The following is a 15,306-nucleotide window of genomic DNA, read 5'->3' on the forward strand; positions in this document are numbered from 1 at the left end:
AACATTCTGATGGAACGCACTACTTCATTTTGGTTAAACTTTGTCTGACTGAAACAGAGATGTGTTAGTTAGAGATGTATTAGCATGACTCACTCTCTCTCCTGCTTCTGCGTCTTTCACTCCTAACATAGTTTGACATATTCCTAAAATAACAACTTGCCTACATGTTGACACAGCAGATTTGAGACTGGATCAAACTGCACATGAGTTACGCTACCACTGGTCCGGGACAAGCCTTCTCTGCTCCATTCTGTCTGCACTGACTGGTCTTGGTTTGATGTATACATTCCTACTGTATCATTTGTGAAATATCATGCAGAAATACCAATAAAAGTGTTACAAAATATAAACTGTGTTTTAATTTGGGGATTGATTAATAGACTCATATTACTTTATCCGCTTTGTGATTTATTTCTAGTTTGTTTTACTTATTATGTCCTGACTGATTTATTTTTTGTTTCATTAATTAAATATGATTTGCCCATAAATATGACAGTTTATTAATTAGTCGGTGTGTATGGGTTGTTTTTTAATTTGGCACTAGCATTTAAACATTTTTATTAATTACCTGTTTATTATTAATGTGACGTCCTCACAGTAGACCTCTTACCCCTCACCCATATTCCATTTTCTCCAGGAGTGCAGCGTTATTTCACTTACAGTTGCTTCATGAAGTGGCTGTATAGCACCTGGCGATGATACACTCGATATTACGCGAACATGTCAACTGTACTGCAAAATGAATGAAATCGTGTTAAACTACGGTATGTAAGAAAGTTCACCTGCTGCGTCACATTCCCATACACTGGATGGCGCTGTGTACCAGTTGGCCTTAGAGCGTTTGCGACGTCCCAAATACTGATGTGAAGAAGTATGACCATGTACAAGGTGAGAATGAAATATGTAGTTTCACTTTAACGTAGGACCAGTTTACAGATTTATCTGATGAACTATGCAGTAATTCTCGTTAGTAATCAACCAGGACTCCAAACAAGAGCCGGTGTGAGATTTGACAGTGATTTAACGGGCGCGGTGGTGGGTTATCTCTCAGTCTAGCTTTAGAGGGCACTTGAGGACAACTCTGGATTCTTAATACCAAGGACATTCAAACTTTTACCCACTGACAGGACAATATTCCACATTCTGCTACTTTCTTTAATTGTTATGTAAGTCCTTCAGTCGTCCTGTTATTGTTCTTAAAGCCGTCAAAACAGTTTGCTTAGCTGCATAGTAATGTGTTCTCAGAAAAGCGAGGTAGCCGCTTGGGAAGTTGGAAAGGTGACGTTAAGCAGAATGTGCTCCAGAGAGTAAATGTTATCCTCATGTCAGTTTCAGAATTTGTCTCCATAACTAGTTGGTTAAAAATAGTACCACTCACACTACTAACGTGATTTGGCGCTAATGTTTTCAAGCACGGCACTAAAACGTGATATTCCTGTTGGGACTTGAGCGCATGCTGTCCGCAGCATACATGTTCTATAGAGTGTGGTATCACTGCATCGAAGAGTTTTGAGACGTTTTCGATAAAACGTCTCAAATGAAAGTACTTTTTATCAGTGTTTTCACGTAAATTCCTTTTGTATGAATTTGGTGAGTATTACTGCAGCACTTCAATACGATCTGGTAACTGACCGCCAAGTGGCGATACCGTGTTACTGTGTACACACAGGTAGTGTGAGGCGCAAAAACAGAAGAAACAAAGTATTTTTATTTGGTTCAACTCAGACATCTGCAGACCCACCTGACCTAAGGGTTTTGATCTGGATTCACTCCCATGAAAGAGCATTTGCATTCAGTTTACATTCAATTTCAATCCGTTTCATTCACTTTCACAATACTCAATCCCTTGTGGAAAAAAGTGCACTACTATTAATGCCCACATTTTAACCGCACCTCAGTGTGCACTAAATATACTATTTTGGAACAACTTATTTGAACTTAAGTATATTAAAGTAAATTTTATTCTTAGTTCTAATGCAAATTAAATACACTAAATGCTACTTTAATATGTTATTTTGGGACACTCAAGTTGCACTAAAAGACAATCAAGTGTGAAATATTAAATAAGTGTAGTTGTAGTACTCTTTCAAAATACTTTTTGGAAGTGTTAAAAAGAAAAGGTGTATACAGTATACTGAATTAAAACTTAATTGTCTATATTACATTTAAAAGTCACTGAGAGACCTCTAAAAATGAAGTTATGTATCACTTAAACAGGACAGAGATTCGTTATTGGTCTCACAAAGTACATTTCCAAGGAATGTTGTCCAAACTTTTAAACAGTGTTTTTTTTTTAACAGGTATGCCTACAACACTGTGGCAAACATCAGTTTTTCTCTTCCTAGCAAATTGGAGCTGTTTAAGTGTTTAGGAAGAGAAGTACATGATCATTGTAGGACAGTTACATTCATGGTGCACAGATAATATTCAACTATCACACAAATTAATCAACACAGCAGAAAGACTAGATGGTGACCGGTACACATACACCTCTACTAGACACAACTGGAAACATAAACTGAACAATAAAGAACTTGGGCTAAGCAACAGTCCATCACCCCAAGGCATGCTGGGAAGCTCCGCCCATCCAACCCAAGCGCACTACAATACTCCCCTTTGAGTACTTTAGTTCACTTAAAGATGTAAGCAGTGTATGTTAACATATAGTTAGGGTACACTGAAACACTGCTCAAATCCACTGTCTTTTGGTGTTCAATGAGGAACAATATAATGGCAGTTGAGTGCACTGTTGTCTAAAGACCACCGTTTTTACCTGCTTTGCCTCAAATACATTCTACAAATGCATTCAGTGGTAGAGCTTGAGTGTATGTATGACATGATGTGAGTAAAAAGTGAATGAAAAAACGCATCAAACAAAAACTTCCCAAGAAAAATACTTCATTTAAAAGAATGCAAAAATATGATCTAAACCTGTCTGGACATTGGATTAAAATTTGCCTCAGCCAAACAAAAAACCAAAACAGCCAAACAAAAAGATTTAGTCAGTATATGTCCCCAAAGTTAAAAGTTAAATTGAAAATAGTTTGTCTCTTAATGTATGTTTTAGCAGTACACTAAAATTGATCAATTACATTTGTTTAAATAAGCTTTATCACGTTAGGAAATTATGTCATTGACATGCACTTCAGCAGAGTACACTGAAGCACAATTTAAATGTTACCATTACAACCAAGTTCCTTTCTTTAAAAGATCACCTCAGTGTGTCAACAATACAGTCACCGAAATGCATTCCGGAACAGTGTGCTAATTAAATTAAATGTGAATTTAAAACATACTTTCTGAAAACACATTAAAGTATACTTAAAGTGCATGTAATTAAAATACATTAAATTAAAGACATACTTTTCTTACTCTTTGGATACTTCAGATATACTACTAACATATTTAAGTATACTTATTTTTCACAAGGGATCCCAATTCTACTTCCTTAATGTTTTTTTCTAGTGAAGTTTTTGTTTGAGTTGGAGTAGACGAATTCATGCGTGAGTCAAACTAAACACTGGGCTTTTTATAAGTGTCAGAATGATACTGTTTAAAGGTGTAGTGCACAGATCTTCATAATCCTACTAATGAGTAAAATTACACTTATGAACAAGATTTGGCCAGAAATATGCACAATCTGTCAAAGTGTCTCTCAGTAAGAATCAATACAGTGAATATGTATAAATACAAATACCTAATGGCATTCATGAGATCCAGAAAAATCCAGATTACCTCTGGAACAAAGTTATGTGACCTAGTCTGCATTTCCTGCTTATTACCGGAACATTCCCTGGACTGTCCTCTGATTGGTCAAGTTATGTCCTCTGTCTTTATGGTAACCACAATCTCATTGCTCTGAGCAGGTGGGTGGAGTTACTGGTGTGTCAGGCACTCTGGGGTTAATGTCTGCACCGGTATTGGCTGCTGGGAAAGAGGAGACACCCAATGGAGTCCTGAAAGTTGATGAGGTACGGGGATGCTGTTGTTTTACCCTCATCCCAGTAACTCCTTTTTTCAGTTCTGTTGTCAAAATTGAAGCCAAACTTGAAAGTTGCCAAGGGCTCTTATTTGAATGTAGCTGAGCTGAAGGCTCCGTATGTGTGGAAAAGGAATTGACATGGGTTCTGTAAATGTAAACTCCTGTCTGTGATGGTGATGGTGATGTGTGTGTGTGTGTGTGTGTGTGTGTGTGTGTGTGTGTGTGTGTGGTGTGTGTGTGTGTGTGTGTGTGTGTGTGCATGTGTGGTGTGTGTGTGTGTGTGCGTGTGTGCGTGTGTGGTGTGTCTGTGTGTGTGGTGTGTGTGTGTGTGTGTGTGTGTGTGTGTGTGTGTGTATGTGTGTGTGTGTGTGTGTGTGTGTGGTGTGTGTGTGTGCGTGTGCATGTGTGGTGTGTGTGTGTGTGTGCGGTGTGTGTGTGCGTGTGCATGTGTGGTGTGTGTGTGTGTGTGTGTGTGGTGTGTGTGTGTGTGTGTGTGTGTGTGTGTGTGTGTGTGTGTGTGTGTGTGTTGTAGCTCTCTCTCTACACTGTGCCACAGCAGACATTTCGTTATGTGGAGCCTGAGGTGGGGCAGGTGGAACAGGGAGTGTCATCACTGAGGAAAATGGCAGAGCCCTACATCACCAAGTGTCAGGTATTGAATTACTTACACACACACACACACACACACACACAGACACACACACACACACACACACACACACACACACCACACACACACACACACACACACACACACACACACACACACACACTGTGCTGGTACTGAATGAGTGGTACTGAATGAGCGGGTCATTTGGTCCTGGCCTGGCAGTGCTGCCCCTGTGAAGGGGGACAGAGACAGCAGCTCTTGTCAGCAGTGACATGCCAGATTCACATGTTGTTAATCCATCTGTTTGCTAATGCAAAAATTCCTGGTGGATAATTAGCTTGTGCCTGAGACAAGGACAATAGCACATGTGATGCCATTTGACAGTCAGGTGCAAACATGGAAGGAGAATTGTGAAATACTTGACTACGATACCAGTAAAAAAGGCTGTTTTACTGAGCAGCGTGAGTGGCACTATCAGCAGTCATATGGCAACATAGTGCTTAATGCACACTGATCCCCAGTGCACACTGATCCCCAGTGCACACTGATCCCCAGTGCACACTGATCCCCAGTGCACACTGATCCCCAGTGCACACTGATCCCCAAGCCTGGCCCAGAGGTTCAGATGTAGTCAGCTAGAGTAACAGGAAGGAACCTTGGGAACCTGGTACAGAGTTGTAGGTCTGGGGACTTGAACCAGTGTCAAGGGACAGGCAACAAAAGCATTCTGAAATTAATCCTGAAATGATATCTGAAAAAAGGAAAACCCTCTGGAAGCTCTGGAAGCCACAGCAAAGACAAACTGAGAGCAAAGACGAGGGCAGTACTGTGAACTAGTGACTGCAGCTAACAACACGTCCTCAGACAGACACAAGGGGCCACAACAGGGCCTGTGACACAGATGAGTGTTACAGCCGTGGTAAAAAAGGACACACTGACAGATTCTGTCGCGTAAAAAAGAGAAAAGACAGGGGCACTCCAGCCTGTGTGTTGCTCAGCCAAAATAATCCATTATCACACAGAATGCCATTCAGGGCTGACAACCCGACAGGGTTTGCCTCACCTCACTGTGGGAGAATGAAAAAGTGATTCACGTAGTGATGGAGACAAGCTGGCAGAGCTATATGAGTGTGTGACTGTATCAGAGGCAGACAGTCATCTGTGTGGTCTATGAGTGTGTGTGACTGTATCAGAGGCAGACAGTCATCTGTGTGGTCTATGAGTGTGTGTGACTGTATCAGAGGCAGACAGTCATCTGTGTGGTCTATGAGTGTGTGTGACTGTATCAGAGGCAGACAGTCATCTGTGTGGTCTATGAGTGTGTGTGACTGTATCAGAGGCAGACAGTCATCTGTGTGGTCTATGAGTGTGTGTGACTGTATCAGAGGCAGACAGTCATCTGTGTGGTCTATGAGTGTGTGACTGTATCAGAGGCAGACAGTCATCTGTGTGGTCTATGAGTGTGTGTGACTGTATCAGAGGCAGACAGTCATCTGTGTGGTCTATGAGTGTGTGTGACTGTATCAGAGGCTGACAGTCATCTGTGTGGTCTATGAGTGTGTGTGACTGTATCAGAGGCTGACAGTCATCTGTGTGGTCTATGAGTGTGTGTGACTGTATCAGAGGCAGACAGTCATCTGTGTGGTCTATGAGTGTGTGTGACTGTATCAGAGGCAGACAGTCATCTGTGTGGTCTATGAGTGTGTGTGACTGTATCAGAGGCAGACAGTCATCTGTGTGGTCTATGAGTGTGTGTGACTGTATCAGAGGCAGACAGTCATCTGTGTGGTCTATGAGTGTGTGTGACTGTATCAGAGGCTGACAGTCATCTGTGTGGTCTATGAGTGTGTGTGACTGTATCAGAGGCAGACAGTCATCTGTGTGGTCTATGAGTGTGTGTGACTGTATCAGAGGCTGACAGTCATCTGTGTGGTCTATGAGTGTGTGTGACTGTATCAGAGGCAGACAGTCATCTGTGTGGTCTATGAGTGTGTGTGACTGTATCAGAGGCAGACAGTCATCTGTGTGGTCTATGAGTGTGTGTGACTGTATCAGAGGCAGACAGTCATCTGTGTGGTCTATGAGTGTGTGTGACTGTATCAGAGGCAGACAGTCATCTGTGTGGTCTATGAGTGTGTGACTGTATCAGAGGCAGACAGTCATCTGTGTGGTCTATGAGTGTGTGTGACTGTATCAGAGGCAGACAGTCATCTGTGTGGTCTATGAGTGTGTGACTGTATCAGAGGCAGACAGTCATCTGTGTGTGACTGTATGTAGGGAAGGAAATGCCTGTGATCTGAGGTCTTGAGCATCCAAACCTCTGATGATACCCACACTGGTGAAGGCATTAACGGACAGGAGCTTGGTTTTGTCTGCAGTCGTAGTATGTATTACCAATTGGTAGAGCAATATTCAGTCTGAGACAGCAGTCCGTTGCAGGACTGACACGCGCAGTCCGTGACAGGACTGTTACCAGCAAAGTAGTATTTCTGCTGTGGATGTGCTGAGATGAGAAAACCCACACAGTGTCCTGTGTGTTAACTACGTGTAGAGATAGTTAAAAGTATTCCATCTTCAAATGACACAGAGCCCTTCCATTAATAAGGAAGTAGTCTCATTCCATTCAGAGTGTCCCCAGACACGACCACCATAAATGAACAAATGTGACATGCCTCATAATTACTTAATGAACTTTTTCGAGAAACTTTCTGTACCCTCTCCTTCACCACTGATCCCCAGTCATCAGTGACAGACAACACTCATAAATTCTCCTATATTTCATCAGAACAAACAACCCAATAATGGACACACACATTTGTATGACGGACTGTGTGTTTGCTGAAAGCATGTGCTGTCACACATATCTCCAAGGCACTGCACTCAGACTCAATCCTGTAATTTCACGTTCTGTGCCAATCCTGCACTGAACTGGCATAGCTCAGCCACCCAGACCTGTGACCTTAAACACCCCTGACACCATCATGACCGCGGCCCTGCCTCACTGTGCTCCTCACCATGAAAAACTTAGAGCTTACATTCTCCTAACCTTCTTCCAACCCTCTCCTATTTTCAGGTTCGCAGTACTTGTTTATTCCAAATATATGTGAGGAATCTTTACATGGAATTTTTATATAGATATGGACACCAGAGGTTGCATTAGACTTTCTCGTTGTCCATCATTTTGGCGGAGAGGGTCGTAAAAATGCGGTCACAATCTACTATTACCCATCATTTTAATTTTCTTTTTTTAATGATAATAAGACATATTTAATAGCATTCATTCATTTTCATTTTTTAATTATTAATATACAGAACAAGCATTTATAAGGGCATGGAGAGAAAAGATCAAGAGAGACACCGACCGTCCGGTCGCTCTTCACATCAGCACATGAAACACAAATGCGTCGTCATGCACATTCGGACAAATCCGTTACTCACGTTAGCTTTTCTACAGATGTCGCGGAACATTTTATCATTTTCCCTCCTCAGCCACACGAGCTCCTGCTCGCACTGGGCCCGGTGTTCTGTCGAGTTGTGCTACGTAGCGGTTCTGCGCATGTGCTGATGGTTAAGGTTAGGGTAAGGGATGGACGCAGAACACCCCGCCACCCCCTCTTGACCTCCTTGCTGCCACTTGCTTGCCCCGTGACATTAGCTGCCGCTGGATGATAAACGTTATCAGTGTTATTTGCTTGTCCTTTACCCTCCACTGCATCAATCCCCTTTTTTTCACCTCCTTTATGAATGCCATCACAATTATCAGGTTTTTAAAAGAAAATTTGGACACTCAACTGCTTCGAAATGATTTGTAGTGATACAGCCTACCAATGCGATGGCTAAAGTCAGCTAGACTACAAAGTCAAGCATGTGAGATCAAAGACAAGACAAGATTAATATGCACACTAGACATGGGTGTGCATTACTTAAAGTTACAGTAGATCGCCCTTAGGCCAGAGATAGAGTTGCTTTTTAACCATGCGTTTGCGTAGACAACCGGCTGCATAGTGAACGTAATTAGGCGCTTTCGCACGGGGGGAACTTTTCCATAGTTCTTAGAACTGTTGGAGAAAGTACCCCCTTTTTCGCGTGTTCGCACTGCAGGAACTTAGAACGACTATAGTTCTTAGAACGACTATAGTTCTTAGAACGCCGTTTAGAGGGGCCTTTTTAGCTCCTACTTCAGGGTAGGTACTTTCGCAGCGCAATAGGAACCTTGCTACGTAGGTGTACAGCCATTGGTCCAGACGCAGGCATAGATGATTGCAACCGCCATTTTTAAAGATCCGTACAAAATGTAAAGTCTTAGAACGTATTACATTTAGTTTTTGATATTCATGTCTAAAATGTCTTAAACTGTCTGGAATTGTAGGAGGGGTAACATTGTTTTATGTTTTATTTTACCGGTATTTTATACAATGACCATTTTTGCAACGTCCAATGTATATTTGTACATTGAGAGGTAGCGTACAGTCCGCTTCGGTAGGTGCTTGTGTGTCCACTTGTGTGGCTGTGTTCCGCATTTTAACCTAAAATAAGAATGTGTTTATCCAGCTTACGATTTGAGGCATACGGCAGGGAAAAAGAAAAAAAAAACACGATGCTGCTAGCAAGCATCAGGCACAAGCGCTATGCTAGCACCCAAAAAATACTATTCCCATCGAGTCATTCACTGCTACTGCGGTGGTAAATGCATAAATGCAGGGGGACATTTTTTTCCGTTAGACTGGGTCTATCGCCATACAGTTTTATTTTCGTTAATTAGAAGACAGTTATATGTTATCTAATGTCCACTCAATATTTCTGTCATTCAAATTCAATAAAACTCATTAATTGTGTATACTGTAGTCTAGTTTGTCGATTTCTTTTGCCGCAGTAATTTTTTTTTCCTTTTGGAGGTATTTAAAAGGTCTTAAAAGTCATTAAATTTGTATTTAAAAATGTGCAGCTATCCTGGTTAGTCGTAAACAACAGCTCTTAGCTGCTATACCGTCGGCCGGCTTACGTCACTTCAGCGTTCCTACTGGCGGTGCGAATGCAAACAGAAAAAAAGCATTAGAAGGTATGTAGCTCTAGGGGAAGCTGCCCAGGGGGTAATTGCTATCAAATGAGACCCTAGAACAGTTCGGTCTGAAAGCGCCTATTGTTCACATGCTTCCCTATGTACTACATGTGTTACTGGAGTATTCCACTAGAGGGCACACCAGAGATCTCAGACCGTATAAACCCTGGGTGCATCCGAATAGTCAAAAAAGTCCTACGTCCTTTACTAACCACTTTTCCCTGACCTCGATGAAAAACGTCACGAGGTCGAGGAAAGATGGGAGGGAGAATTCATAAGGACTTAGGAAAAGACAACTGCGGTGCTAAGAGAATCCGACTGCACTTACACTAGGCTACGTAATTATGGGATGGCAGATGTTACTGACGTGGGTCTGCTGTGGTGAAACTGGACCATCCTTTCGTACAGGATGGTCCAGTGTAACCTATGCTGAAGGAGATAGGAAAAGAAGCACTGAAGCACCTTTCTTTTGCATTTAGAGAATTCGACCAGCTCTTATCATGGCTGCCACTTGGATACATCCAACTCATTTCACTCAGTTAGGAACCTTCCTAAGCAAACAAGACTATTCGGATGCACGCTTTGTATAGACCCCGTCATGTCACATCCCCATACACTGCCCCCTACCGTTCATGTGCATATTGCATCTTGCGGATGTGTAGCGTTAATTTTTGAGGACGTGCACAACCGACGCACCAAACGGATGCAGGATCACGTGCACGCAGACATCACATGCACGCAGACATCACATGCACGCAGACATCATGTGCACGCAGACATCACGTGCACGCAGACGTCATGTGCATGCAAACGCGTAGTTAAAAGCAATTATATCTCGGGCCTACGTGTTCTAATCTGTCAAAGTGACGGACAGCCTTCGGATTTTTCCGTCTTTGTTACAAAATATTCAGTCAATGATGGAAACTATTCGGTCAATGTGACCTCAAATGGACACTAATTTGGACCTCCATGCTTCATAGACACACAGGGATCGCACATTTTATCAAAAAGCCACAGAAATGGCACTCTCTCTTTAAAACAGTTTTCAGTTGAGCATGACATTGGGCTGGTGCGTTGAGTGGGCATGAGCATGGCCGTGTGCCCACACTGATAACTGAATTGACCCTGACGACTCAGTTAACACTGACAACTCAACTGACCCTGACAACTCAGTTAACACTGGCAACTCAGTTAACACTGGCAACTCAGTTCACACTGACAACTCAGTTAACACTGGCAACTCAGTTAACACTCACAACTCAGTTCACACTGACAAATCCATTAACACTGACAACTCAGTTAACACTCACAACTGAAGGAGGAACGTAGATTCACACTGCCTTCATCTTATTTACCAATACATGTTTACTCTGCCTTCATCTCACTCACCACCAAACTTCCATCTATCTCATCAGTAAACATGACTGTTTATTGATACCGATGATAGCACCTGTTTTAGTGGTTGGCTCTGTTTGGATATTGGTTGTTGGCTGTGATCCTGTTGCTGTCTCTCTGCTTCAATACTCTATTCCTCATTCCAGCAAACAAGCCACTCCATCAGGCAAAGAGTCAAGGTACATGCCCTGAGCGCACACACACACACACACACACACACACACACACACACACACACACACTGCTCTTGGCTATGGCGTAGATATAGTGCTACAGTTACACACACTCACACACTCTGTCATCCTGAGAAACATACCACTGTGCACACATAATTTTCACCTGAAACAGAAGTACTTGCTTCCATACGCAGTTCTCATACTCACACTCATACGCACAGACATCTGTGGTCCGAAGGACCCATTCATATCCCCGCTCCCTGACTGCCTTTCTCTCTGAGTGAAACACAGAGTTATCTGAGTGTACAAGATGCAGTGCTGGCTCAATATGGATTATTGTAATTTCTGGTGAATTTATTAAGCAGTAGAGCTGTCCCGATAGAAAGGAGAAACAGTCAGACATCCATTCTGACTCTGATCTCAGATAGTGTATATTTCAATACCATGGTCTCATTTCCTGTGGTGTAATTTCCTGTGCTAAATCCAGGGTGTGTATGAGAAAGTGAAGCCCAAAGTGGACGGTGCTATCCAGTTTGGACAAGGTGAGGGAACACACATGCACGCACGCACGCGCACACACATACACACACACACACACACACCCTAAGGGTGCATTTTAACTGAACACAATGCAAAATTTTGCTTCACTTTCCTCACACTGGTTTGATCGCTTGCCTGAAAAATGAACAACCGAATTTTGTGCTACATCACAGCAAGCATTTTTGAGACACACCAATCAGATTACACACGAAAAAATTTGTCCTCCATCTTGACTGATGAGATTTATGTGAAGGGGCTGTGGCTTCTACCCCTACCTGAAGGTGATTTGAAGGTGATTTGCCTTCGCTAGGCGAAATTTTCGCTTGAGCTGAACACTTTTTAACTCATTTCGCATCGCTTGCAGTTTCGCCGTGATTAACTCAATCGCCTGCCCAGTCGCCTGCCATCAAGTTTTCATGCATTCGCGTTCAGTTAAAACGCAGCTTAACACTGCATTTACACACACACACGCACACTACAAAACACACCATTACAACACAGTTCACACACACCCTGAGTACTACACACTCAAAGACACAATAATGGCTAATAATTTTCATATTTACCCGTAACATTCTCTGTAATTCTCTGGTTTTTGTGACCCCTGTGTGTCTGTTATACACATGTGCATGTGTGTGTGTGTGTGTGTGTGTGTGTGTGTGTGTGTGTGTTTGTGTGTGTGCGCATGTGTCTGCCTGTGTCTGTGTGTGTGTCTGTGTGTATGCGCATGTGTGTGCGTGTGTGCATGTGTCTGTGTGTGTGTCTGTGTGTGTGTCTGTGTGTATGCGCATGTGTGTGCGTGTGTGCGTGTCTGCCTGTGTCTGTGTGTGTCTGTGTGTATGCGCATGTGTGTGCGTGTGTGCGTGTCTGCCTGTGTCTGTGTGTGTGTCTGTGTGTATGCGCATGTGTGTGCGTGTGTGCGTGTCTGCCTGTGTCTGTGTGTGTGTCTGTGTGTATGCGCATGTGTGTGCGTGTGTGCGTGTCTGCCTGTGTCTGTGTGTGTGTCTGTGTGTATGCGCATGTGTGTGCGTGTGTGCATGTGTGTGTGTGTGTGTCTGTGTGTATGCGCATGTGTGTGCGTGTGTGCATGTGTGCGTGCGTGTGTCTGTGTGTATGCGCATGTGTGTGCGTGTGTGCGTGTGTGCATGTGTGTGTGTGTGTGTCTGTGTGTATGCGCATGTGTGTGTGTGTGTGTGTGTGTGTGCTCTTTCTTCAGATAGCTACGTGTACCTGCAGAATCCTCCACCTGAGTTTTACCCACGTGCGGGAGTCATTGGTTTCGCTGGAATACTGGGCCTCTTCCTGGCCAGAGGTCAGAATGGTTACTACTTAGAACCAGCTGATTAATTTACAAGTCAAATCATTTTTCATATCACAGGAGGTGTAATACCTCTAATTAATTCATATGTCCCTGACATGCAATTTATCTTTTATATCCTTAATATTACTGACTGAGTTTTCAAATACACCTGTACCATCACTGGCCTGTATATAAATGAATACTAATGAATGATGTTAATGAAATTTAGTGTCGACTGCTGTTGGCATGCATGTGCTGAATGCCATGTGATGAAGGCTGAGTGTGTATATAGTGATGTGATATGTGTGTGTGTGTGACTGTATACGTATTTGGTGATCGTGTGTGTGTGTGTGTATGGTGTATTAACCTGAGTTTGTGTGTGTGTGTGTGTGTGTGTGTATGGTGTATTAACTTGAGTTTGTGAGTGTGTGTGTGCGTGTGTGTGTATGGTGTATTAACTTGAGTTTGTGTGTGTGTGTGTGTGAGTGTGTGTGGTGTATTAACTTGAGTTTGTGTGTGTGTGTGTGTGAGTGTGTGTGTGTATGGTATATTAAGTTGAGTTTGTGTGAGTGTGTGTGGTGTATTAACTTGAGTTTGTGTGTGTGGTGTATTAACTTGAGTTTGTGTGAGTGTGTGTGTGTGTATGGTGTATTAACTTGAGTTTGTGAGTGTGTGTGTGCGTGTGTGTGTATGGTGTATTAACTTGAGCTTGTGAGTGTGTGTGTGAGTGTGTGTGGTGTATTAACTTGAGTTTGTGTGTGTGTGTGTCCTCCAGGCTCCAGGCTGAAGAAACTCATTTACCCAGCGGGACTGATGAGTTTGGGAACTGCCATGTACTATCCCCAACAGGCAGCAAACATCGCCAAGGTCTGTGTGTGTGTGTGTGTGTCTCTGTGTCGTCTGTCTGTGTGTGTGTGTGTGTGTGTGTGTGTGTGTGTATGTGTCTCTGTGTTGTGTGTGTGTGTGTCTCTGTGTTGTGTGTGTGTGTGTGTCTGTGTGCATGATTTGAGATGATTTATATGTTTTAAATCTCTCTCTCTTCTTTCTTTTTTTCTCTCTCTCAGAACACAGGTGATTGTCTGTATGACTGCGCATTGCAGGCATATGTTGCTGTGGAGACACTGGTAAAACCCTCCCCGAAGCCCATTACAGAAAAGGTGACTTTGCTTTGCCTACCGCTACAAACACAAACACACTGTGTAAATGTACATACTAAGACTGGGACCAGCAGTGACCCACCCTTTGTCTGTGTTCAAACAGAATCCTGAGGACAAAGCCAGTGCACAGAAGGCAACCTGAATTTCAAACGGTATACTTAACACACACACACACACACACACACACACACACACACACACACACACCAAGTCTGCAGTTTAATGCACCTCTCACAGATAGATACAGAGACAGACACCTGTGTGTGACTGTGTGTGATTGTGTATGTGTGTTTTTGGGTCTTTTAGCAGTAGAATCTGACCTCAGTGTGTGTGAGAGTGTGTGTATGTGTGTGTGTGTGTGCTTGGGTCTTTTAGCAGTAGAATCTGACCTCAGTGTGTGTGTGTGTGTGTGTGTGTGTTTGGGTCTTTTAGCAGTAGAATCTGACCTCAGTGTGTGTGTGTGTGTGTGTTTGGGTCTTTTAGCAGTAGAATCTGACCTCAATGTGTGTGTGTGTGTGTGTGTGTGTGTGTGTTTGGGTCTTTTAGCAGTAGAATCTGACCTCAGTGTGTGTGTGTGTGTGTGTGTGTTTGGGTCTTTTATCAGTAGAATCTGACCTCAGTGTGTGTGTGTGTGTGTGTTTGGGTCTTTTAGCAGTAGAATCTGACCTCAGTGTGTGTGTGTGTGTGTGTGTGTGTTTGGGTCTTTTAGCAGTAGAATCTGACCTCAGTGTGTGTGTGTGTGTGTGTGTTTGGGTCTTTTAGCAGTAGAATCTGACCTCAGTGTGTGTGTGTGTGTGTGTGTGTGTTTGGGTCTTTTAGCAGTAGAATCTGACCTCAGTGTGTGTGTGTGTGTGTGTGTGTTTGGGTCTTTTAGCAGTAGAATCTGACCTCAGTGTGTGTGAGCAGCATTATAAATGGCAGGTCTGTTTGTTATATCCCAGTCTAACTGAGAGAGAAGTGAAGAGTCTCCTACAGGCTCTACATCACACGCACCACAATCCTGTTACACCGTAGAGTATATAACCACAATCCTGTTACACTAATGAGTATATAACCACAATCCTGTTACACCGTAGAGTATATAACC

At 43.0% G+C, this 15,306-nt stretch overlaps 1 protein-coding gene across 3 annotated transcripts in view; it reads left to right on the plus strand.

Annotated features, from left to right (window-relative positions):
• Positions 1 to 841: 841 nt before the first annotated feature.
• Positions 842 to 15,306, plus strand: part of apooa (apolipoprotein O, a) — a 15,334-nt gene continuing 869 nt past the window's right edge. Inside the window, exons 1-9 of one of the 3 annotated variants that reach the window (XM_030792851.1) lie at positions 842 to 888; positions 3,867 to 3,971; positions 4,515 to 4,634; positions 11,193 to 11,225; positions 11,710 to 11,764; positions 12,979 to 13,074; positions 13,838 to 13,929; positions 14,127 to 14,219; positions 14,323 to 14,371. In XM_030792851.1, the coding sequence (XP_030648711.1) occupies positions 874 to 888; positions 3,867 to 3,971; positions 4,515 to 4,634; positions 11,193 to 11,225; positions 11,710 to 11,764; positions 12,979 to 13,074; positions 13,838 to 13,929; positions 14,127 to 14,219; positions 14,323 to 14,361 (648 nt within the window). In that variant the 5' untranslated portion in view covers positions 842 to 873 and the 3' untranslated portion in view covers positions 14,362 to 14,371. Of the gene's footprint in view, positions 889 to 1,113; positions 1,167 to 3,866; positions 3,972 to 4,514; positions 4,635 to 11,192; positions 11,226 to 11,709; positions 11,765 to 12,978; positions 13,075 to 13,837; positions 13,930 to 14,126; positions 14,220 to 14,322; positions 14,372 to 15,306 lie in introns of those variants that run through there. The other 2 variants (XM_030792853.1, XM_030792852.1) reach the window with 2 other exon arrangements.

Source organism: Chanos chanos, chromosome 15 (assembly GCF_902362185.1).
Source record: "Chanos chanos chromosome 15, fChaCha1.1, whole genome shotgun sequence".
Classification (NCBI taxonomy): domain Eukaryota; kingdom Metazoa; phylum Chordata; class Actinopteri; order Gonorynchiformes; family Chanidae; genus Chanos; species Chanos chanos.